Below are 27,308 nucleotides of genomic sequence, written 5' to 3' on the forward strand. Positions count from 1 at the left end.
TCCTTTTCTTTGAATTAAAAAAGCATGGACATATATTTATATTTTATGCATTTTTATCTAAAATAGGCATTTTTGTATTCATTTACTCCCTTTTAAAAATATGTTTATATGTATTTTTTAAAGGTGACAGCTGAATTACAAAGTTTGGGAGAGTAAACGGTACAAAGAGTAATCAAGTACTATTTGGTATCTTCCACTGCGAAGTGAGAATTACATCTTTGTTCTTAAAATGCAGCTAATGAAATATCCATAATTCCTAATTAAGATATGGGAAGCTGCCCTTTTGAAAGGATATAACTTTTGGTTGAAAACATAGCCACATTTTGTGGAAAAAAGAATATTTTGAATGGTTTAAGGAAATGGAGTCTTGGAAATGGGGCAGCATATAAACCAAAGCAAATAAATACATACTTATCTAAGAACATTTTTAACTTTACGTTAACCCCTTCAAATGTAATGAAAACTTTTCAGATTATTTATTTAGCATTAGCTGTTGTTACAAAAATGTATGTACAGCCCTGTTCAGTTGATTTCAGGTGGTTCACATTAATTCAACACAATAAACAAAAATCATTAAAATATGGTAAAATCAATAGGCAATTAAAATCAACTATAAAAACAGATATATTTAAGATTGGGCAAAACTAAAAATAGCCAGTGCATTCACATTCAAATTTATTACAAAACAGTACAGTTTTTGTCGCCTTCCTAAAACAGCATTAGAGTAATCCAGGCTGGAGGTGATGAGGGTGGGGGTTACTGTTGCCAGAACCTCTTGCTCCAAGAAAAGCTGCATCTGGCACACATGGAGACGTGAGCAAAGGCTGCCCCGGCCACAGCTTCCCCTGCTCACCTAAGAGGAGCTGAGTCCAAGAGAAGCCCCAGATCACAGACCTACTCTGTCTGGAGTAGTGTGACCCCCGTTCAGAGCTGAAGTACCAACAGTGAGCCATGTTATTTCTTAACAAACAACAACTCCATCTCGCTGGGATTCAGTCCAAGATTATTTCATCCCAATCCCTTATAGCCTTTAAGCACCAGGCTGGAACATCTACTTCATCTCCTGCTCTGACTGAGACAGAAATATGCAACTGGGTATCATCATTAGTATTGTGATATCTCACCTAGAACTGATGGATGCTCTATCAATCTCATGTAGATATTAAACAACATGGGCAATAAGACTGAACCCTGCAGCACCCCATACTGGAGCAACCAAGAGCTTGATTAACTATGACCACTAACTGGAACCACTGCTTATGAAGAAATGGTACTGCTGCCCTACCCTGTACCCTCTACTCCCAACCCTCCTAGGTACAGAAAAATACCTATCATTAATGCTCTCAAATGCCACCAGAGATCTGATTTGACCAGGAGGGCCATATTTCATTAATCCAGGTCCTGATGAGGCCACCCACAAGAGTGAGCAATACAATTTCCATCCCATACCCAAGCGTGAAGCCTGGATCAAAGAGATCGAGATAATCAGTTTCATCCAGGACCTTTTGTAACTGATATCCCCTTAGTTTCTCTAAGATCTTCCTTAAGCAGGAAAGGTTAAAAACAGATGATAGCTATCTAATACAGCCAGAAAGATGGCTTCTTGAGGAAATCATGTACTACTGCCTCCTTCAAGGAAGAATATATGATCTCTTCCCTCAAAGAAGCATTAACCACCTCATGTATCCAGGTGCACACATCCCCACTGGCCTTCCAAAAAAGCTAGGTAGGGCATGGATGAAGCCCACAGATCACAGAACTCATGTGTAAGAGAGACCTGTCAATTTCTGCAGAATTCACAAGCTCAAACAAATGCCAGATTATTTCATAAAACATTTTCCAAGTCACGTCCTTTGGATCTATACATGCAGCACTGCAGCAAATATGAATGATTTTTCTCAGCAGAATAACTAGAGAAAATCAGCCAGCAGGGAGATATGTCCTGCCTCTCTCTCTCTCCAAAAGGGAACAAGCCATCTTAAACAGTGCCACTGAATGAGATTCTGACAGTGCAATAAGAACAGAGAACAGAGAAGTACTGTTCCTTTACCACCCTTACTGCTGCTGAGCTTAGGACTCATAGCAGTATTTGGTCATACTCAGACCTTGTTTCCATCACAATACTCTTGACATTATTTCTGCTGCTTCATCATTCAGAGCTCCTTGGTCAACTAAAGAGCCCCTCTGGATCAGAGTATATTGAGAAGCTGCTTGGGGACAATTTCATTCAATGCTCACCATCTCTGAATTCCAGAGCTTGACATGACTTGTGGCAGAACTGCCCACCATACAGTACTGCTGAGAAAATCCCCAAGCACTTACAGAAAACCAGTTAGATCCATAAGTTGTCTAGGGCAGGACCATCTAGTCAGTCCACCATACTTGCAGAGTTCAATGGTGATGACTCACTGAAGCTGTCCAGAAAGTAACCACACCATAATAAAGTGCTCAGTAATGCACTCTTTCAGAACATAGGCCATCTGTTCTAAGATAAAGATTCAGTTAGGCAAGGTATCATATGGGATAAGCATACAGGTTCATGCAAACTATGAACTCTTGAGCTATGTGATTCTTTAGCTGTCATACAGCTAAGTAGCATGGACACTGGTAACATAAGAATATGAGCAGTGCCCTCTTAGATCAAGCCCCTATCCCATCTAGTGCAGCAGTTTGTTCTCACAATTGCCAACCAACTGCCCGAGGAACTCCATTAGTCTCCCAATGGATGGCCTTCAAAGGTAGTCATATTGCCATCAAGATTCATAGCCATTGATCCCCATGATTTCCATGAATTGGATAAGAACATAATAAGGGATGATAATGAGAGATGCAGTTCAACGATATCCACAGGACAATGTGTCATCTAACTCTGTTTACCAGATTCTGACCTGGAACCTTCTATAAGTGCTCTGGCACTGAATTTTGAATATAATTTTTTCTTATTTTTTCTTTTGGAAATTTTGAATTTTAGATTCTGATGTCTCTTTGATAGATATATATCTATAGATATAATGTGTATGTGTGTATGTATGTGTGTGTAGATATAGATACAGATACAGATACAGATACAGATACAGATACAGATACAGATACAGATACAGATACAGATATAGATATAGATATAGATATAGATATAGATATAAAACAAAGATATATCAGAATCTAAAATTCAAAATTTCCAAAAGAAAAAATAAGATTCATCAAGGAGATTCAATGGTGCTTGCAACCCACCAAACTGAAGGTCCCTTTGCAAAGAAATATATGGCTGCTCTTACTACTACAATGAAATTTTGCTAAAACCAATGGTTGCAAATAAATATATATATACTACTACAATTATGTCATTTATTTATGAGCCTTGATAAAACTGCTGACAAATGTTTTGTTTGTCTTTCAATCTTCTTTCATTTCCTGTCTAAACTTTATTATTATTATTGTTAACTGAATATATGATATGCCTTTCTAATTACAAATAGCCAACAATGAAGTATAAAAAGCATATTAATACACTTAAAATTATAGCATTTTGGTCTTTTACAAAAAAATTGCCCAAAATCTGGTCTTTGCAAAAAGAAAATGTTTACAGATTTGAAGACACAGAATTGTTATTAATGGCCCAAAAGAAACAGCCACTTGCTAATAAACTTTGTGTAATACTTACAATTCTACATTTTCAGCTTTCAGTACTAAATACAAATTTAAAATTGAGGAAGCAATAATGATAGTATTTTATCATTACTCTATAGTAGTTTCTTTATTAAATGTTTGAGTGGTAAAATGAATTGAAAGCTGAAGTCGGGGGGGTTTCCTTTCTTCCTTATACTGGGAAAATTGTTGTTTTATTTGTAACAAATCCTGGGAGTAAATATAACATCAGAACAATTAATCCTGTACAGACAGATTGTTGCTTAAATTTGATAGAGACATTACATGCCCCTTAACTACAAATGTCTTTTCTGCAGGACATGGAAGCTGAATGTATTGTATTTTGATACAAAATATGAACTGAAAATTTCTAAACAGTTAATCTCCCGACCAATGAGTCAATATTCCCTAGGCAGGTGCCTTCCAGAAGATTAGGCTGGCTGAAAGTTCTGAACCTGAAATCCACTACACAGCAAGGAAGCACTGTCTTAGGCAAGAATTGTTGTGTAGGACCGCGTTTCATTTCAAAGTATCTATCCTATTTTGGCAATGAAAAGGGCTAGTGAAAACTAAATGCTATCTATAAAGCTTAATTAGAAGTCAGTGTTACTCTAAAGCAGTGTTTCTCAACTTCAGCAACTTTAAGCTATATGGACTTCAACTCCCAGAATCTTAATGTTAATTGCATTAAACTTAGATCAAATCTAATTTTTGTCCCACCCATGCCCTCATCTTGCTTGGAGAATACAGCCCCCATCACACTCCTCTAAGGCCAAATATGGACTTCAGCCTGAAACAGTTTTGCCCCTGTACAGGATAAGCTACCTGGTAGGCACATGATTTGGAATTCCCTTTTCTAGAACAACTTTGGCCAAGATGGTCTTTGTCCCTGTTTCAGAATTCTGATTTCCATAATCCCTACCCAGAGACCCAATACATTTGAATAGCACAAGGTTGGGAAAGTTTGTGCTAGAATCTATGTCACTCTTAGCATTTTTGTAAAATATAAATATATAGCAATGAAAAATTCTGAGGCCAAGTTAACACCAACAACAACTTTGTTCTGAGTTATGCCATTGCATGTCTTTGTCAGCAGAGAAAAATAAAGAGGGAGATAAAAAGAAAATACATGTTTAAAAGCCTGTTATATTTTCATCTGTTTTCTCTGAACTTCTCCCTTTGGCAAGCAACTCCTTTTGATCACATATGCTGCACTCAAGATAATGTTTAAACACAAGCAAGGAACAAAGTGATTCATTAAATATATATAGAACGCCATTGCTTACCTGTCAGGTGATCAGCAAGGACAGGATGACAAAGGGGAGGCAGAGAGGAGGAAAAAAAGGGCTAGAAGGGAGAATTCACAGCTTATAAAGGATATGGATTGCACACCATCTTGATGCACCAGCTACGAGGGCTAGTTGTCTGTTTTAGGCAGAAGAAAACCACGGGGGCCAAATCAGGATAGGGCACATTTGGGTCCAGTGGGGGCACGTCAGCATCATCATCATTGTCACCTAGGTCTGGGGACGGTGGTGGCTGCTCCAATGAAGTTGGTGGCTCACTCATTCCCAGATCCACATGTTCCAAGGAGCACATTGTGGGGCTGTTGTGAATCGATGGGTTCCCCAAATGCCAGGCAGAGGAGTGGTGGGTGCCATGCTCTGCCATGCTGGCACAAAATGAGAACTCCTGAAATGCATAAAAAAGATAGTTGAACATTCCCCCCAAATGAACAATATGATTCTCTCACTTTTGGTGCTTTGACAAGCACTGGCAAGAAGCAATGTTTGACCATGAAACTATTTGCTAAAGTTCCTGTTCATACTGAACACTTTTTATAACTCCTTTTCATGCTGATTAAATAAAAACCTTTTAATATTTTTTTTAAAAAATAAAGTAATGATACCATCCACCAATAGCAACAAAAGGACTCTGCATCATCCTGATTAGTATGCTGGGGATGTGGGTTGCCTGGATCCATGACCAAATTGGTTGGCAACTCAACCAACATATTCCAAGCCCCTGCAAAGTTGCCTTGTGTTGTGGGATGAGTGTTGGAACGCTAAATATGAATCGTGTTGCAAACTATGCCTACAATGATGTAATCAGCCGAACGTTTCACCACACACTGCCTGGATCTGCCACATTCTCTGTTTCCATTGAAACTAAATGCAGTATGATTCAGTACCAAGAAAAGGAAGTACGTTTTTACACAATGCATTGTTAAAATGGAATTTACAACCATCCTATAAAGGGATGACCACCAATTTAGATGGTTTTAAAAGGGGGCTGGACAAACTCAAAGAAAGTAGGAATCAGGCACTATTTAACTGCTTACGCTACCTCTGGAATTACAGACAACATACAGTATCTTCAATATCAGCTGCTGAGAAACAGCAGGCCCTCCTGTTTACACTGGTGAGCTTCCTGAATCTGTCTCATTGACCGACACAGCACAGAATGCTGGATCAGATGGGCCCTTTTTGACCCAGAAGTCTCTTTGTATGTGCCAATCTGGATCTGCAATTTGGCATTTAATCTTCTCAGATATGGGTGTCTCACTCCATTTATTCACTTCATCTCCAAGTACAGTACTTCCAATATTTATTGTGAAGTTATTTTTCTTGCTGCTTTATCAAGTCAGTATCAATCCTTCATTCAAACTGTGCACCATGTTAGTGGATCCATATATGCCATGAAAACTGCATTTTCTTTTCAAAAGCATTCTAGCTTAGCAAGATTATTATATGCATAACAATGGAAGGATAATGAAATCCCCACCATGGAGGAATGGATTGTGAAAATGTCAGAACTTGCAGAAACAGCAAAACTGACCTGTTTGGTCAGAGAAAAAACAACAAAAACTTTTTTGAAAGACTGGAAACCTTATATGGACTTTTTGCTGAAAGAAGAAATGAAATGATAGCTTATGAGTTTGAAGATTAAGATAGACCTGGACTAAATGAGGGGCTGAAGAGGGAGGATGGATTATAAAATTGTAATTATCTGTTGAAAAGAAGGTTGGAAGTTATTACATTTCTTAACTTTAGTTCTTTTCTTTTTTCAATTCTTGCACTTTTTTCCCCTTTCTTTTCCTTCCTTTTTCTTTTGATTTGTCTTATTCTATTGAAAAATTCTTAATAAATATACATTTTATTTTCTTATAATAACTTAATTTTTTTAGGCAAAAAAGATAAAAACTAATAGAAACTAATATTTATGATGAGGGAAAAAGAAGGAAAGAAAGAAGAAAGCCAAAGGCAGAAAAAAAGAAAGAAAAACTAAATCTAAAGAAATGACTTCTGATTTTCTTTTACAACAGTTATAATTAGAAAATTAAATCAAACTCTTAATCTATGGTTACAACATAACTTTCATTTTTTCTATCATCTACTATTTTTTCTAATCATCAAATCTATACATTGTAATTTCATTTTTTTCTGTTTCATGCAAAAAGTCCAAAAGGGGTTTCCAATTGGCATTAATCAAAGTCTTTTCTCTAATCAAAGCTGTCAATTTAGCCATCTCAGCAAGCTCCATCATCTTCACCATCCACTCTTCTATTGTGCATAATGTCAAATCTTTCCACCACTGTGCATATAAAAGTCTCACTGCTATTATCATGTATAAGTTCCATGAGTGTTTTCCAGCTTTTTATCAATCAGTCCCAAAAGAAACATCTCTGGCTTCAGTTGTATATTAATCTTTAAAATCTTCTGATTTAATGTATGCATTTTTGTCCATTTTTTTTTAGCTGTTTATATGTCCACCAACCATGATAAAAAGTCCCTTTTTGTTGATCACATTTCCAGCATACATGCAAGTTACCTTTATACATTTTAGACAATTTTTCCAGTGACAAATACCAACAATACATCATTTTATAAAAATTCTCTTTAAGATTATAACATAATGTAAATTTCAGTCCTTTCAACCCCATATTCTCCCATTGCTCCATTTGTATGTTATAATCAAAATATTTAGCCCATTTTATCATATATTCTTTCACTTGTTCTTTTTCTGTTTCAAATTTCAATAAAAGTTTATACATTTTAGCAATAATATGTCCATCATTCATACATAATTCTGTTTCAAATTCACTCTTACACTGTTCAAGACCAAAAGTCCTTTTATCTACTTTAAATCTTTCTAATAATTGTATATAGGAAAACCATTGACATGTGTATACTTCTAATGTCAAATCTTCTCTTGATTTCATATTGAGTTCTCCCTAGGGAGATTCTAATATGTCACCATAAGTTAACCATTTATATTTAGTTATTATTTCTCTCATGTAATACACTTCTTGTGCTGAAACCACAAAGGTATTTTTGGACACAACCTGGATTTATATCTATTCCATATTCTCAGTGTGCATGTCTAACAAAGTGATTTTTAAAATCCACATTAACTTTAGCTTTACCATACCATAAATAACCATGCCACCCAAATCTGAAATTGTGTTCTTCTAGCTCCAATAATCTTCTATTTCTCAGCATCACCCACTCTTTCATCCAAAGTAAACAACAAGCTGCAGAGTATAGTTTCAAATCAGGTAAACCCAAACCTCCCCTTTCTTTAGCATCTTGTAATACCTTGTATTTAATTCATGGTTTTTTCCCCTGCCACACAAATTTTGATATATCTTTCCACCATATATAAGTTAAAATCTAAATTAAAAAAAAAAGCATCCTAGCTTAAGTCATGGGTTATGATTATATTGCCTCAAAACCCAGTAAGTACATTTATTTGATTATGATCATCACCATCATCACCACCCACTTGGTATCTTCCCATTGGCATATTCAAGGCCAATAAAATAAATAAATAAAATGTGACAAACAGATTTAAAAGCAAGCTATTAACTGAAACTGAAAAGGCCTTTCTTAACGAAGAGGGTGTAGGCCCCTTTCCTGAAAGTAAATTCCTAAATTCAGATTACCGAGTAAATCAGTACAATTGGCTCTGATAAAATCCGGTTCAAGAAATTCAGTCCATTCTAGAAACCAGTACATCCATTGAAACAAATAAGCTATTACATCTGCTTTTAATCATTTCAAAGAACTATACAATATTGCCTTCTTCAACACAATTAATACAAAAAGATCAAAAGGTTACAGGAAAGAATAGGCTCCTCACAGAAGTTCTGAAACACTGCTGGATTTAACAATATGCCCCATAGCTTTTTAAGTCATTCAGAGGTATATAATGACTGTTGACTGAATGTTAAGAAATGCCACCAACTGTCTATGTCAAGGCCAGCTCCACTATTAGGCATTTGGATGTCACACCAGGTCGGCAAATTATCTGCAACTCCCAGAGACTGGGAGAGCTACTTGTAGGGTTCTGGGCCTCATTTGCTAAAATCATGTGGCTGGCTTTGGGTTCAGTGCATCAGGACTCTGGGGGTAAAGACGTGACTAGTTACTCTAGCTCAGGCAGCAGAAAGGCTTGGATCAGTCCAAGGGTGTGTAGATCAAATAACCGAACACAGACAAGAAAAAAAGGTTGAGTTTTGAACTGGGTTTTACTTAAGGAAATTTGCTGGGCTGTCACAGGAAGGATAACTACCCCAAGGGGCAAGTAGAACAGGCAATTGTTTTGGGAGACCTTTCCTATTTCTACCACTGCCCCCTTTTTTTCTCCTTCATTTTTCCTCCACCTCTTACAACTAAATGTACTTATACAATTTCCTTGAAAGGGATTTATTTCATTCATCTGATGAAGTGGCCTCGATACACAAAATCCAATGATAAAATAAAATTGGGTAGTCTTAAAGATGCCACAAATGTTTTGGCTTTTTCTTAATATGAAAACAGCCTGCAGAAGTTTTCCATAGATTTTAGAAGACCCAGTTTCATTTAGTGTTGTCTTTTAATAATAATTTTCAAAGGAATGTTCAATGTAGTTTTAATGGATTTGCATTGATATAAAGCCTCCAAGCTTCAATTGTGTGAGTGGAGGGGAAAAGGAGGAGCTATGCAAATATTTGTAATTATTCTGTTTTTCTCCTGCATTTGAGGAGTTCAGCAGACAGCAAGCACTTTAGGGGTTTTTTTTCCCCATGGAAACATACAGATATTTTTCATAGTAAAGTACAAGAAGGGAACAGAAATATAGACAGAAGAATGCAGTATGTTTCTTTCCAGTGTCTTATACAATGGTATTCCAATCCACTATATAATGAAAAGATCCCTCTCATTCTGAATTATGAACAGGACATCATGGAATAGCCAGCCATACAGAGTTGGCCCATACAGCAACACAAGACCATTTTAAAATATCAGCTCTTAGTAAAATCCAGTTGTCAACACCACAGGATTTTTTAATGCCAATGATCCAAAACACAGAGCTTGTCTCCTCTATTCTTAATCCCTTCTCTCCTCCCTTAAAGCTGAATGTTATTTTTCCTGGATTTCCCAGCTTTTTCTATCCATCAGCTATCTTTCGTATGCTATACATATTGCTATACAGCCCACTCCAATCAACTTTGCTTAATCTAGATGCATAGGACCTCCTGCTATTTATCTGGAGGCTATTTTTTCTCTCCACCAAACTGTCATTAGACATTCCAGTAATGCACCATCCAAGATGTGCCACTACCTCACACTTTTTACATGTATTTTTATACCCAAATCTACTTTGTTTTAATAATTATATTTCTTTCTGACTGAAATCAGCTTACTAGTAGGCACCGGGGTTATGCATAAACAGGTGGTATATTAAAAATGACAACACATGGGGGAAATTTACATCATATTAGATTTGTCTTCACTCTGTTGCAGAAACAGATATTTGCTGCTCAGGAAAATCTAGATGATGGAAGAAGAAATTTGTCTATCAACAGAATTTTCTGTTATTTTCTTTCTTTTTTAAGAAAATATTGGCTGGATTTAAAAATACATTGTTAAACTGAGCAACTTGAAAAAGGCATTTAAAATATTATAAAATAAAGGTTATAGTTACAAGTTGTTTGAATCTATTTTTAAAATAAATCATTCCCACCACTTCTAATATTCAGACTGTGGGTGTTGCTATAGCCAAAACAGCATCAATATGCAGAAGAAGGACTAATCAACAGATTTGGGAATGCCATGTCTCCAGGATCAACAGCTCCCCCCAATTCTCCAAAAAGGAATTAGAATTATATGGTTAAATCTTCTATTATTCAGCCTTGCAAAAGTCTGAGACCTCAGAACTGGGATCCATAAGAACAAGAATCAACATTTCAAGCAAGGGTGGATGCTACAGAATCATCACATCCTACCATCCTCCTTAACTTTTAATAGAATCCTAAATTTGTAAGTGACCATAGCCCAACTTCCTGCTCAGTGCCTGATCCCCTAGAGCATCTCTGATAGATGACTGTCCAGCATTTGTTGAAGACCTTTCATGAAGCAGAACTCACTGCTTCATAGACATACACATTGTTACAGTGACAAAGTTTCTCCTGACATCTAGCCTGATTCCACACCCTCTTCTGTGTGACAACCCTTCAGATATTTGAAGACTGCTATTGTGAGAGATGGATAGAATGTGTTATTATTCACAAAAAAATAGTAGCTTGAGCATGCTAAGAGTGCAGCTGTGTGAGAGAGAAGGAAGTAGTGTTAAGTGTTATGGTTATCAAATAGTGGCAGATGGAGAGGAAGTTGTCTCCTTGTGTGAGACAATGTAAATAAAAACTAATTTAACCTGGGGCAGTCTTTATCAGTATAATGCCATTAGCTGAAACCTTGAGCAAATTACCATAGACTTGCAATGGATGAGGTGGGAGGGACCAGGAAGAAATCATAGAGCGGCCGGAAAGACTGTACACCCTGAGTACCTTAGCCAATGGGGAAAAGGGGAGGGACTTGCGATCTGGAATGTATATAATTAGGCCGGAGTGTGTATGTGGGTGTGGCTTCTTATTTGCAACGAAGCCCACCAGCCTTTGCAAACGCTTCCAATAAAACTTTACTTCTGACTAACCCAGAGAGAGATATGTGGTGCTTGTTTCGCACACTATCATATCTCCCCTCAGGCATTTTTCTGAAGGCTAAACATACCCAGATCCTTTAACCATTTCTCATAGGGCTTGGTTTCCAAATTCTTCATCATCTTGGAGCTGCTCTCTGAACTTGCTCCAGTTTGTCACTGTTGTTTTTGAGGTGCCCAGAATACTCCAGTTAGGGTCAAACCTGGGCAGAGTAGAGTGGAACAAGTGAGTCCCATGATCTGGACTCTATGCTTCTCCTGACACACCTCAAGATAATAGGCTGGACATGGATTTTTCTGGGCTTGGAAACAATAAATGACTTATTTTTCTTTCTTCCTGAAAATGCTGTGCATTAAGCCTATTTTAGGCACACACTTTTAATATTTCCTGCCTCAAAATAGTGGGAAACTGATATTCAGCATTGCATTTAAACACATAGAATAAACACAAGCAAAAAGTTCTGGAACTACAGTCTGTTTCTTCTAGGGAGAGCATACCAAACTGTTAAAGGATGCATTACGATCTCCACAATCCTGACAGTTCTTTGCTTTATCAAGCTTGAGATCTTATTGGCTCTTTAGCACTCTTCAAGAGTGTTCAGGCCACAGACTGACTTCTTCAAGGCCCTCAGGCAGATCAGAATAGAGGAAATTCTAAAATTTCCAGGAATATTCAAAATATTTGGGAGAAAAACTATATATGCTTTGGCTGGCTTGCCAACTGTGACCTTTTCTGGAGGCTGTGACTACAGTGACTCATGTCGTTATCTCCTGGTTAGACTGCTGCGATTTGTTCTATGTGAGCTGTCCTTGAAGATGACTCAGAAGCTCCAGCTGGTACAGAACATGAGCGCCTACCTGCTGACTCAAGCAAACTGGTACAGCAGAGTGAGACCAGTATTGCAGGGGCTGCACTGATTGCCAGATTCCAAGTGCAATTCCAGGCCCTTTATGGCTTGGGTCCTTGTTACTGTTCCAGGTAGAATATGCCTGCCCAACATATGCAAGCCAAGGGGCATGCTATGGGTCTCCAATCCCTCGGAAGTAAGAGGGCAGAGCCACAGTTGTTGACCTGAGTCATAGCTCCCTTATTCTGGAACAGTTTGCCCCCGAGGTCAGAATGGCCCCTATCCTATTATCATGCAGAAAACCAGCTAAGATCATGCTTTTCTGCAGTACCCTTGGAGAAGAACACACTGGGGGGGGGGGTAGTTGGCTTGGCCAACATAAGTTCTTATGGAGGTTGTTTTTAACTGGTTTCATTGATGTTTATATCATTTTACAATTGGAAGCCACCTAGAATCAGTTGACTGCAAACATACTGACAACTCTACTTATGGGGAAAGTCTCCTCAAGCCATATAATAAAGACTGACAATGCTCTGCACCCATGGTATGCTGCTATAATGAGCTGACATGAAAGATGGGTGGCCATATAAATTTGTAAATAAATAAGTAAATAAATAAATGTTTCAGAGGATGCCAAACCTGGTGACATGAGTGCAGCATCTGAAATCCTGAAAATGAGCGTTCCACACTACAAACTCATTTTGCAGATTCCACTACTTTTTTTTTTTTTATTATGAATGCATTTTCCATTACAGTAAATTAAACAACTGCTATCATTTTAAATACAAGGCAAATTATCTTATGTAAGTGGATAGGAGATCCAACTCTGAAAGGATTGACAGGAATTAGAATTGAAATTAAAATGTTTTACAATGACAAAATGTCTTGACAGAATCCCATAATATTATGCTTGTATTCTGGAGCTACAATCCTATGCATGCTTTTCCAAAAATAAGTCCTATTGAAAACAATTAGTTTAGCTGAATTAACTTTTAGTTCTGTTCTCTAAGACTGTAATCGTTGTTACAAAGAGCTCCAGCTGAACACAATAGGACTTATTACTCCATGTAAGACTATTTGCGGTCTTGGCAGAAGGCACAGTATTCTTCATCAACACCACAATGCTCACCTCTTACCTTGATCCTGATGCTTAAATCATGATGTAAGTAATGAAATATATTTCTGCTGGTGTATACATGTGATGATTATCTGTTTGTGCCCATCAGCCCCATGCCCCACCTAGTCTTTTTTTTTTTTTAACTGCTTCGATTTAAAAAAATAAATGGGAAGTTAGCAAGATGCAAAACACCTGTTTCAAGCATAAACCAAGGGTTCTGCAAAAGCTCTGGAGAAATTATTAGAAATGATGGGTTGCTACCTCAACTAGGGCAGTGCTTTATTTTGTAAATTATCCACCTGCCAGAAAAAAAACAGAAATTAGGGTGGAAGACAGGAAGGCTAGCAGGGATGGCAGAGACCAAATGAGCATTTTAGTCACGCTTGTAAAAGTGCACATAGAATGCTCTCAAAATTCTGTAGGCACCCACTTGCCCAAAGTAGTTGGGGACCAAACATTGCTTAAACAATTAAGGAGGAACCTCCTACAAACCAAGCTGTCTGACCATAGAACATACAGCCTCAAAAGGCAGAGGTCTAATGTTGGTTTAAAAATTTTAAGCTAAGGAATGCTATAGCAGTGGATTTTTTACATTACAGAGGACTGCATTTAATTACCTTTGAGACTATGTCCAAGTCTGTGAAACCATGTCCAGTGAACCCCAGCATTTGGATGCTTTTATAACTGTAACAATCCAAGTAAATTATCGATTCATCTTTCTCATAATCATTTACATATTGTCCCTTTGCTAATTATTTAATGCCAGATGATCAAGCAATAAGTCCTGAGACACATCACTTATGCAAGAAGAGTTCTTTCTTTCCCCCCTCCAGACAAGATTTACCCTTCCTTCTATTACTACGCTATGCTTGAACCCAACCTCTGCTCCATTAATGTTACAGAAGAGGAAGGGTACTAAGAATAGTTGGAAGAAATGGCTGGCTCATTAAATGGCTACCTCCATGCTCCAAAGAGCTGGGCTGGGGCAACAGTTCCAAACTATGCTTCACAAAGCTTCATAATTAGCAAGACAATAAAATAAAGCCATGAAAAACAGTCTCATTAGCCATTCCTATTTCCTCTGGCAATTTGAAATTCGGTCCTTCTTTTGTGGTCTTGCTGTTAGACACTCACAATAGTGGAGAGCAGGGTCTGCCTTCCTGGCACTGAAATGCAGCAATTATTTTTAATACTCACTAGTAGGATGAGATTGAGAGCCAGTTTGATGTAGTGGTTCAGGGCACCAGGCTAGAAACCAGGAGACTGAGTTCTAGTCCTGCGTAGGCACAAAGCCAACTGGGGGACCTTGGCCAGTCACTCTCTCCCAGCCCTCTGAAGGAGGCAATGGCAATCCACTTTCAAAATCTTGCCAAGAGAACTGCAGGGATTGTCTAGGCAGTCACCAGGAATAAACACCAACTCAAAAGTGTGCGTGCACAAATACGAAACAGAATAAGAACTAGCCTAACTGTTCTACCAGGGTTTTTTTTTTTTAAAAAAAAAGATGACCAACAGATAATGGGTTCATCAGGCAGATTATTTTTGTACATCCTAAAACAACTTAATAAAGATTGGAGGTATGCAAAAAAAGATTAACCTTAGCGGGCACAGAGAGAGGAACAGCACTATCTTGATGGGGAATGGACCATCCAAATAAAATCCTTCAGTCATCCCATCTTAGGTTCTAGTAGCATCACCCTTTGTGGCTCCCCAAAATAGCAAAGAGTAATGGGTTTCATAGGTATTTAGCAGCAGACAGTTGGAAGACTGAGCTCCTTGCCTTATAGCTAATTAATATTATGCTTGGGGGCCATGTTACACCATCATTCAATGTGAAAGAATCCTAATTCAGCAATCAAACACAAGCTTTGAATATAAAATTCAAGCCCTGATATCTTCAGTTAGCAGGTGAAAGGAAATATACCCATTTCCAACCTTGGTGAGCCTCATATGCTAGTCAGAACAGTCAATACTGGGCTAGATGGTCAAGTAGCATCTTCTGTTTGCGCTGGCTATTCTATATCCAGCCTTCTCTAGGGCTGATTGATCAGTTCCCTTTTTTACAGGCCAGCTTCTCCTGCACTCCTTCAGGTGGCTGGAAAACCCTAGCCATAGGGCGGTGCAGCACTTTGGATCTGCTTCTCCCAGAAAGGCTCTGGGTGCACAGGAGCACAAACTGAAGACCTGCTTGCAACCCTTTAAAGCACCTATACCTTCCATCACCCAGAAGGAAGGGCGATTGTTTGAACCTGGGAAAACATGCTACTGCTTTAGAGAGTGCTGTATTTGCATGTTCTGAACTTCTTTTTGGAATAAAATCCAAAGTGCTACACAACACCGCTATCCCATTGCTAGTGCTGCAGTAAGGTTATATTGCTGGCCCTGTGACAGAAAAAGCAACACTTGCATAATTTAATTGGATAATATTAGTTAATCAGATAAAATCTCTAAGGAAATGGCATTTGGTCATGAAAGCTGAATGAAATGCAGAAAAGGCTCTTTGGGGAAAGAAAATGTAAAGATGCCTTTGAGTCGTGTATGGCACCTGGTGTTTTCATCGACACATCCATGTAGATTTCTTGGTAGAATTATAGGAATGGTTTGACATGGCCCTCCTCTAGGACAGTTCCCAACTTCCCCATCTAGCTACAGCTCTGAGTTTTCATGGCAGTCTCCCATCTAGATAGTAACCATATTTAACTTTGGAGTCCAGACTAGCTTGGCCAGGAAGTAGCACCTCCTGAGAAACTGATAGTAATTTTGATAGAAAGTATCTTACATTCCTTTGGCTGATATTATATAATGATATTATTATCAGGAAATCAAAGCCAGCAATGACCATATAAAACAGGGTTTTAAAGTAATAAATAAACTGTGTGTTTCCTTCTGGAAAGGTGGCAGAAGATTATATAGAAGATACGGCACAGAGATTCTAGATATTTGGCATTATGATTACTCCTTCATAAATTTACCTCAGTAATATATAGTCTGACATAAGAATATTAAATGGTTTAAGAAAAATTGTATTATTTGAGGTTACCTGCTCACAAATATCTATCAAACACAATACATGATTAAGTAAATATTAGATTAGAAAAAGTAAAAAAGGAACTTGCACTGAAGCCATTTCAGCTCTCTGAAATACATTCCATTTTCGTGCGTCTCAGACCTAGTAACCAATTACTTTACAAGCCTTGATGTAAAAGTATTAGTGATCTATGTGAACATGATGTCAATCTTAGTAATTTTTCCTTGTTTTAACCTGGAATAGATTTAGGAAAAAGGGAGAAAAACACTCTTGCCTCAGAGAATGATTTAAAGATATAGTACTATGTGGTTTCCTATGACCCAGGAAACATTTGGTCCAGCTGTCCAATTGCTAAAGGGAAATGTGACTCTAAATGCATTCCCTAACTGGTGGGCTCATGGCCCAGCTAAAACAGAGTTACTTTAGGAATTTTTTTTAACATCAAGCAATCATTCACTGCCCAGTTAGTTTCTGTACAGAGGGAGAGAGGCCACTTCATTAGTCTCAATCAGCAAAATGTCTTAGGACAGCCCTGCCTCCAACTCAAGAAACCACCAGCATTCTCTCCAGTAGCCTCAGATGGAATTAACTGGACCAGCTCACACAATAAGCAGAATGAAAAGAGTCTATCTTATTACACTGAGTGTTTTCATGCAAAACTATTTTAAGCAGCTTCACGATGGGATGAACAAGGTATAATTAGAAAAAAAATTCTATTGGATTAGAATGAATAGAGAACCTCTGTAAATAAAGTGGTTCAGTCCATTTAACCCAAGACATCTAGTCTCCTTTCTTGTGAAATGTTGGTTTGCACCCCATCTACTGCTCAATGGGGATAGGACTGGAATTGGTTTTAGGGCAAATGACTGCTTGTAATGTGACCAGTGCATTTGTGGTCATGTACTGTCAGCAAATGGGGATAAATTTCCCCCAGATACAGATGACTGGGTCGGCCACATTATGTAAAAACTGCCTATATTTCTGTTACATTCCAGATATGATGCTGAATCTAATTGGGCTTTTCTTGAACAAGAATTTGAATGAGATTAAACACCAATCTGGCCCATGGTCTAGTTCATAACACACTCTTCTCAGGCCTATGTTAATAGTAATGATATTAATGCCAAGCTTATTTCATTGGGCCTCACTGAAATCAAGTCTACTATTTTAGTCAGACACAATGATTTCAGCCCTAATACAAATGTCTTAAAATCAGCTTTTTTTTCACAGCACCATTTGTTTGGAAAAAATACTAAAAGGAGTTAAATGTAAAACTCATCAGTAAACAAAGATGGCATGAGCTTTGGCTAGCATAATAGTCACATTTCAGGGACCGAAAAGGGATGTTATCCCTTGATGAGCAAAGGCTGCCAAGAATTATTTGAGGCTGAAGGACAACAAAAGCAGGACAAGAAAGATTCTGAACAGTATTTGCTTCAACCCTAATTCAACAGATGTGCTAGAACAGTAGATTATGAGTGGGAAAATCATATATGCTGAATTATCTTGGCAAAACATTCTCAGCAGGGAGGTCAAATTGAAAGGTTAGTATTTGTCAACATATTCCCAACCATCCCTTAAGTATGGACTCTGAAGGCAGCATGGACAAGCATATTTGTCACCTAGATGCAACTTTATTAACTCAGTCACTGAGAAAAAGTTCTTCTACCTCCTGCATCTTTGTACAGTTACGTTGTATTTTACCTCCAAGAATTTAGCACAAAGCAGAAAGAGCTCATTCTCTTGGTGCCTCTTTTTAGATCCTTTAATACACATCTCCTCTCCATGTGACCTGTGGCTTGTAAAGTGCATTTTACAGTCCCAAGAGAAGCTTACCCTACCTGCCCAGTCACTCTCAATTTACGATTAAGGGAAAGAAGAGGAAAGCAAGCTATCTAACTGCATTGATAGAAAAGTCCTACTCCTAGACAGTTAATTAGTTGGGGACTCTGGAATTTATTCCTGTCTCACCCATTGCCATGAGAAGGGAAAGAAGGGGAGAGAACCCTCCCATACACAACAGAAGTGTGTACCTCGCTCACAAGAGATCTATGGCATGACAAAGTTATAGGATAAAAATTTGATACAGTTCTGGACTGGGGTCTTGGCAAAGCTGAAACCTAACCAGAAAAATTACTTCGTTGTTACAGTGCCATGAGACTCTTTGTTATTGTTGCTGCAGAAGACAAACATGGCTGCCCCTTTGTAAAATAAAGAGAAAGGGGAAACATGGAAAGAGAGACCAGTTTTTTTATTCTGAGAAAAGTTAATGAAGTACCCCTATATAAAAGATGGCTAGGAAAGTCAAAGCAATAGTGTATGTCTGCATGTCTCATATTTTTGCATTAATTTAGAGGACAATATCACAAAATTCCAAGAAGTACAGATACAAAATGATATCTACATTCTAGTTGGTTTACTAACTAGAAAATCAAAAGGGAAAATCAAAAAGTTCTTATCAAAATGCAAACTGACCAAGATTCTCTCTCAGACCCTAACATTTTAATAAGGGCAGTTAAAGGCTAGAGTGCACAATCAATGTGCGCGGTTGTTATGCTGCTATTAATTAACCGTATTCAGTATAAATGAGGATTCTCCAAGGATTTAAATAATGGGATGTCTCTCCTCACTTTCATGGGAGCATCTGAAACTTGCTGATAGATACTGCTATAATGCAATTTGCATAACTAAAAGCACTATTGTCTAATGATAAAATAAGTCATACATTAGTATCGCCTTTCCAAACCAGTGATCTCAAGATATATTAGGACTGTAACTTCCAGAATTCCTGGCAAGCTGGGAGTTACATTCCCAGCAACTTTAGAGAAGACTGGGAAAGGATGCATGAAGAGAAGATATCAAGAGAAGCCCATTGAGAAATGGATGGGCCATGCTTCACTGATATCTTTGATAAGAGGGAACAACAACTTATAAATCTTTTAAAGAAAGAAAGGAAGAAATCCTTTCCAATTTCTCTGGAGCTTAAGAACATGGCTTTCACATACAAGATGAAGCAACCCTAAAAAGATGACCAAACAGTTTAACCAATTGAATAAGATTCTCCAAAAGAAAGTACAGCTAATTATTTATTACATAGATGTAACAAATCCCAAAGATCTCCATGGAAATATAAAGAAGTCAATTCATGCAGATCTTTTATACCAGCATACCTTATTTAAGAAGGAGAAAAATGTTGGTAACTTCACCAAAGTGACAATGCTAATAAAACTGCCACTTCTCAGGAAAAAAAAATGCCTGAGAAAAAGTTTTAGAGAAAACGACAACGCTGCAAAAATTCTCTCCTTTTCTCCCTCTCTTGTTCCTATCCCAAATTTAACTGAAATATATGGTCTCAGAAATGGACATCTTGATTCTCCAGTACATTTCTAGTTACGTTAATAAAAATTACTCCCTAGTTTCATGCATCTTGCATTTCCCTCTCTCTTATAGATATGCTAGTATGAAAAAGGCTTGTTCATTTGACAGCCACAGGGAGCTGAAGTCCTTTGGCTTTCCTCTTTCCAACAGATAATTCTGCTGTGAGAAGCTTGGAGGGTTGATTTTGATTCCTCTGGAAAAAGCTAGTCTCATATGGTAGCAGAAAGCTGCACTTCTTAATGAAGAGAAAAAGATGCCTGGTGAAAGTGAAAGGTTGAAGAAACAGGGAAGATGCTCTGAAAACTGGTGGCAAAGAGGCATCTGTGCCACACAGCTTGCACCCCCTTGAGGTACCCTTCTTTTTGCAGTCTCTAATTACACACACACACACACATATATATATACACACATACACATACACACACCTATAATATAACTATATAAACCTATAATAATTAGACATCTTATTAGAGTGATAACTGACTAAAGAGCAAGGAAAAGCCAAAATTCCAAGAAACTGACAGCATCTTTCCACTTGTACTGAAATACTGTAAAACAAACACTTCATTTTCTACACTAATCTTCAGATAAAAGTACACACTATATTTCCATGTACGTATGTGGATATATAACTAATTAGCTGAACACATATATGACCAGAAGTAATTAATGTGATTAGTGTGAGACTAGTTTTAAGCCACATCACAGAAATTGCACATAAAACTTGTCATTGAAAATGTGGGCCTGAGTAATGAAGTGCTTTATTTTCAGTAATGATTGTGAAGAACTACTATCTAATGAGATATAGGGAAATTAGGAATGGGAGAAGATCCTGGCCAGACCCACCACTAGGCAAGGCGAAATATCCAGCAGGCAACAGAAGAGGTAACAAGGAGGGAGAGAAAGACCACCCAGCCTGTTTTCCAACTATTAAAGTAGCCCTTAAACGAGGTGAGAACACTCACCTTTGATCAATGTTTAAGAAAGATTTGAACTGTTAGTCCAGCTAGCGTTATGGAATGGGAAGAACATTGGTTTATTTTATTGCCTCAGATACAGAAATGTTGCCACAGCCATAGCTACTGTATAATTACTATTGTCTTGATCTTAATGTTACCGGTCTTCTGGTTGTCACAATACTTTTGGCGTAAAGGTAGGTGGGGCAGAGTGCACATGGCAAGCACTGTGCCTACACCATGAAATGCCCATGTGCTTCACCCAGAAGCACATAGTGGGATGGGCGATTCACTCTCACATTTAGAGGCCTTTTATACACACAGAATTATTCTCAAGATGTTGAGAACAAAAATCACCATCATTTGTATTGCACAGTAAACAGGTACTGCAAAAGAGAAAGCATTATCCTGCTGAGTCCACAATCGGATCAGGAATCACTTCCATCCTGTTGTATCTTCCCCATGGAAAAAGATGGATATATTTTGCCAGGTGCTTATACAAGTAGCTTAAGCTCAGATCCCTCCTGGTGGAAGAAAATAAGAGAAGCAGAACAGAACAGGGTCAGAAAAAGTCGCTTGGCACTTGTTGTGAGAAATCTACCTGGCATTTCCCCACTACACAAAGCCAGATGGGTGACCTTGGGCCAGTCACTTTCTCTCAGCCATAGGAAGGAGGCAATGGCAAACCACTTCTGAAAAACCTTGCCAAGAAAACTGCAGGAAGTTATCCAGGCAGTCTCCAAGAATCAGACAAAATTGAATACTTAAAAAAAAAAAAAAAAAACTACTATGGTATTGCAGGAGAGCTGTGTTAGTCCATGGTGGCAAAAAATCAAAAAGCGTCTGGTAGCACCTTTTCCAAATAACAACTTTTATTTAAAGGCATAAGCTTTTGTAAGCTGCAGCTCACTTCATCAGATGCCAAGACTGGCTAGACTTACGCAGTTCCCCAGGAAATTCTCCCATTCATGCCTGTACAAAATGTGACAAAGAGAACTTTCCAAGAAATAATATTGCAAGAATCAAACTGGTACATCTCCCACTCCATCACCCTTAATGGGTAATGAACCTGTTATCTGACCAGAGCTACTGTTCAGTAGAGTGAGCCAGTCACCTCAGGTAGCAGATGCTGAAAAGTGAACATCAGCAGTAGGATTGCTGGAGGGCACTGCAATATGTGCCATACACGCTTCATTGCAACCTTATACAACCCAGGAGGTAAAGTCTTGGACTGATCCAGTAGTGCTACAACTGGAATAGAAGAAGAATTGTGTCCAAGATCCCAGCAAGAATCTGGTGGTCTGGCTTACTTGCTTTAGGTGGATGAAGCATGGAATTTAGTAATAGAGTCCAGAACAAGATAAGATTTGGAACTTTGCGACAGACTTCACTTATAACTTAGACCTGTAAAACTTTAGTCTCCTGGATTCTCCAGACTGGAATAGGCTCAGCTTTACAAGTTGGTGATTTTATTTATTTATTTTATTTTTTTATATATCAAATTTGTCACCACTCATTTCATTAAAAAGCAACTCTGATTAAGAAAAGGATATAATAGGAACCATCATATAAGGTTTCAGTTGCAGCAATCTGCAGTGCAGACAAGACAACAACCTCCCCTTGCCCACTGCTGTGTCTCCTGGGCCTCCCTTAATAATTTGGCTCCTGCCATAAGATTTGCAATTGCTACATTATTGTAGATTCCAAGCATGTTCTTTCACTTTGCCAAGCTATACATATTTAATTCTTAATCCTTTGTTATAAATTAATCTTCCAAGCCCCCTGGTCATCTATGTTCCTTTTTGTTAAATCCCTCTAATTTGCCAGTATCTTAAGAGATAATGAAATGCCAGCAATTAAATGTTATATTCAGAAAGAGGTCACAGGCAGATTGCGGGGTGGGATGGGGTGAGTAATATTCACACGAGTGGCATTGCAATGGACTTGAGTTCCTCATTTTATTCTTGATTGCTGTCAAAGAATAAGTTTCTATCTCAATCTGCTGATGTTCTCATACTTCTGTCTTCAGGGACTCCAGCTCTGATGCTTAACTCTTGCATGCACTACATGTTTAAAATTTATCACAGCCTCCCCCAACTAAATGCTCTCTGGGTATGTTGGACTACAGTTTGCATCACCCTGAGCCAGCATGGCCAAAGACAGTTCAACACATCTGGAAGACACCAGACTTTGATCCCATCTTCTCTGCCCCAAAATATATTTCAGAGAGGAGTGTTTGTTCCTCTTTTTTTCCCTTAGTTTTCTCTCATTGTATTCTGTACTGTGTCCTTAGTATTTGAAAATCATGTATTATCACTGCAAATTTCATTAACATACTATTTCCTCCTTCTAGATCACTAATTAAGATGTTAACTAAGAAGAGGAGGAGGAGAGCTTGCTAGTTATCAGGAGGAGAAGGACTGATGCTGTCTTTCTTAGTGCTATGTTTATCTGGCCAAGATGTTTGGTACTGGTTGGAGGGATGCAATTGAATTACAAATGCTTTGCTTCTTCTACTACATACCACTCATATTCCCTTCCTAGGAAGACCACTGTATTCCCCAATATTTAATTAACCTCCAAATATTATCTACATAATACTGAGAACCCCAAAAGAACCCTTCCAGTGATCTGGCTTTTATTGAATGGTAGCCACTGACGGTCAAGGTTTTCCCACATTTACAAATCACTACAAGATGTTGGTAGTTGGCACTATATAATATCTAGTAAATTTATAAAGAATAGCCATTGTCACATCAGACACTGTAAAAATACATTTGTATTAGTTTCTCCCTACTGTTTTTGAAACCAAGGACCAGATCTGTTTCATGGCCAGGTTTCTATCAAACTCCTTAGTATTTCCAGTGGAATGTCTGATTTCTCATCAGCAATCATGGAAACACAAATGATGCTCCTAACTGGAAGAAAGTTTGAAACATACATCACCTAGCTAGCCAGATGTGAACAGCTAGCTTTCCTGCAAAGAATTTCAAGAATAAGACAGACTTGGAAAGGAGGAAGCTATGTAAGCACACAAGAGAGATAATATCTGCTAGTGAATTAGAAAGTTTAGCTTCTGTATAAAAATAGGTTTTAAAATGTGATTTGTTAGGTTTCCAGTTGACCTAGGTTATGGCCTAATGCAAGATATAACTATTTCAATATGGACAGCTGATTTCCTTCTATCTAGTTAATTATTTCACCCATGGATCATATAGCATAGGAAAGCATTTCCATTATTAATCTAGCCCATAGATTCTGTTTTAGTACACAGTAATTAAAATGGGTGATAGAGGAGTTCATTTTCAGTCTCCCAAAATGCAAATAAGAGATGAGTAATTATTTTGATTCATTTTAAGGATTGTGAGAATATTCCAAGTTAATTAACCCAGGATAAAAGATGTGAGTGAATTCGAGACTGCAACACCTCTTAAACATCCATTGAAAGGACAGAGTGGCATCATCATACAAGCAAAAAGTTGGCTTCACAAAACAATTTTGGGAATGCAAACTGAAGTGAGATTCTTTACCAATCACCACAGTATAATGCCAGAACCAGAAAGAGGTACACGCTCTGCATCAATATTACAAGATGAATCTCTTCCCCAGCTTCAGTAATATGTGAGTTGATATGATGAAGTATCTTTTATTTTATTTATTTATTTAATGCACTTATAGGCTGCCCATTTCATATGCATGATTCTGGGCAGCTAACCGTTAAAACAAAGTAAAAACAATTTAAAAACAACCAGAATTAAAAACAACAGAAATAACATAAAAATAGCAGCTAAGGACCCCCATAAACACTCAAACCAAGCCCAAAACTGGCTCACCCATACTATCAGGATCCCAGACTTGATGGCAAAGCCAGGTTTTTAGTGCCTTGTGAAAGGCCAGCAGAGTCAGGGCAAGTCTGATTTCTGGGGGGATGATGTTCTAGAGGGCAGGCACCATGGCAGAAAATGCTCTCCTTCTGGGTCCCGACAGGTGACCTTCTCTTGTGGATGGGATCTGGAGCATGCCTTTCCGGCCAGATTTAACAGGACGGCTTTCACAGAAGCCCTTTTTCTTAGGGTAGTGGTGCATTGCTTGGGGGGGAATACGCAATCCCCCTAGGGCAGTGTTTTTTTTAACCTTAGCAACTTTAAGATATGTGGACTTCAACTCCCAGAATTCCCCAGCCAGCATTCTGGGAGTTGAGGTCCACATATCTTAGCTGGTAAGGTTGAGAAATACCGTCCTAGGGGAATCACTATATAATCTTGTTCCCATCTGGTTTTATTATCTTGCCATTTTTACTCATCTCTTGTGGTTTTTCTTTTTTAAAAGCTTTAAGCAATTTGTAAACCACCCAGAGTCACTGAGAGTTGGGTGGCATATAAATAATAATAATAATAATAATAATAATAATAATAATAATAATAATATGATGATGATGATGATGATGATGATGATGGTGATGGTGATGGTGATGGTGATGGTGATGGTGATGGTTGATCACAGAGTCAGCCAAATGTTTAGACTGGATATGGCATTTTTATCCACCTGCCTAAGGACCTGGGATAGGCAGATGTTGTTTGATGGTGTTAAAGGTATTATCGCAGGATATAAACTGTTCCAAGTAAAGCTGCCTTTTGCAATTGACTGATGGTGATTTTGTCAATGCAGATGGTCTTCAAATGGTGCTCCAGATGTTTTGGGATTGCATCTAAAGTGCCTATTGTTATTATCATTATCATTAATGGTAATCTACAATTAGATTCACAGTCAAAGACTGGTGAAAACTCAATAATTCAAGTCCTAACCAAAGACCTAAGAATTATTAAGGTAGTGTTTGAGGATGTAGGCAGTTCCAAGCAGAGTACTTTTTTGTAAAATTAGGGTGTTCAGGTCAAATTCAAAATTTCCAAATATTGAGGGATTCTGGTAGGTAGGTAGGTAGGTAGGTAGGTAGGTAGGTAGGTATTTCAACACTGATTTGGAGATGTGTTTGTCCTCTGTACACGTTGCCATAATCTTACCACCCAGAAAGGGAAATGGCACAGATCTGCATGAACCACATCTGAGTACACATCTGGAGCATTTCCAAACTCAGCCAGGGTAGGCACTTGAAATCCTTTCCTGTAGTCTGGTCAAAGAAGCTCAGATTTCAAATATTTGTAACAGATATTTACAGATATTTGTAACAACCTGTGGTGTTGTTGCATATGCTTCTGGAGCAAAACAATACTTCAGCTCTGGAGCTCTCTAGACTGGGTTCCTGGCTGAGACTCCATAAGACAGTGTTGTCCAAACTTGGCCACTTTAAGATGAGTGGACTTCAACTCCCAGAATTCCCCAGCCAGCATGGGTGGCTGGGGAATTCTGGGAGTTGAAGTCCACTCATCTTAAAGTGGCCAAGTTTGGACAACACTGGCATAAGAACTGTAGCTCAAGTCACAGAAATCTTGAAAGGTTTATTTTGTGCCGAATCATTATTTTTGAGCTCTCTTGTAAACACTCCTATTATTAAAGCTTCAGCAGCGCTAGCTTTAGAAAGCTGCACCACTGCATAGCTGGAGACAAGATGGTAAAGTTTATGATTCACACATAGCTCTTCCACAAAAGCACCCAGATACAGAACACAGAGTTCCTGATTTATGGTGATGCTTTTTCTGTACTTGATGCCTTTCCATCCTGGTCAGAACCATAAGTAGTTGCTCTTGTTGAAATAAAGCTGAATGACCATTTGCCTTCCTAACAGAAAGGTCGCTATTCTTTTAGAGACATACTGCCCTTACTCTGATCACAACTCTCAGTGCTTAAATAGAAAGGACATTTTCCATAAGCTAGCTGAAGACTGACTTTTCCCACTAATTAGGGAAATAAACTTCTGAAGTGGAGGCATTGTTTTGCCAATGACTATTTTTATAGCACTTCTAATATATAGTTTAGATCGGATTTTTTAAATCTCCTTAGTTCTAAACATTATTCTTACATTTGCCAGTATTTCCATTCTACAGACTAAGGTGGAGGAAATTATATTCCTAAATTCCAGGAAGCACAAGAGAGAGCACTTTGATCTGAAGCATCTTACCTGATTAGTCTATTACACAGAGAGAGACATTCAATCAGGAGAAACTTCCCAGACACACATACTGTATTTTGTGTTTAATTTCTTGCTAATTTTGTTTAGAGAAAGATTTTAAAAGCATGTCAGATAGTAACACATGAACAATTACTCAATTGCATGTATGTGTACCCTACAAATGAAATGAAAGTGCCCCCTGTGCAACTCTGGGATGTCTCTTAAATTACACCATCCCACCGTCGAAAAGGTGCATTTAAACTGACCGGTCTAGAGTGTTCATAGA

The 27,308-nt window shown here is 38.1% G+C and overlaps 1 protein-coding gene across 1 annotated transcript in view; it reads right to left on the reverse strand.

Moving 5' to 3' along the window:
• CACNA1I (calcium voltage-gated channel subunit alpha1 I) overlaps positions 1 to 5,316 on the reverse strand; it is a 297,225-nt gene extending 291,909 nt beyond the window's left edge. Inside the window, exon 1 of the mRNA XM_088141549.1 lies at positions 5,027 to 5,316. Coding sequence (XP_087997675.1) covers positions 5,027 to 5,316 — 290 coding nt within the window. The remainder of the gene's footprint in view (positions 1 to 5,026) is intronic.
• Positions 5,317 to 27,308: the final 21,992 nt, after the last annotated feature.

The sequence above is a fragment of the Python bivittatus genome, unplaced genomic scaffold (genome assembly GCF_059951505.1).
Source record: "Python bivittatus isolate LINGU-HERP-01145 unplaced genomic scaffold, Pbiv_v1 ctg000330_np1212, whole genome shotgun sequence".
NCBI classification, from domain to species: domain Eukaryota; kingdom Metazoa; phylum Chordata; class Lepidosauria; order Squamata; family Pythonidae; genus Python; species Python bivittatus.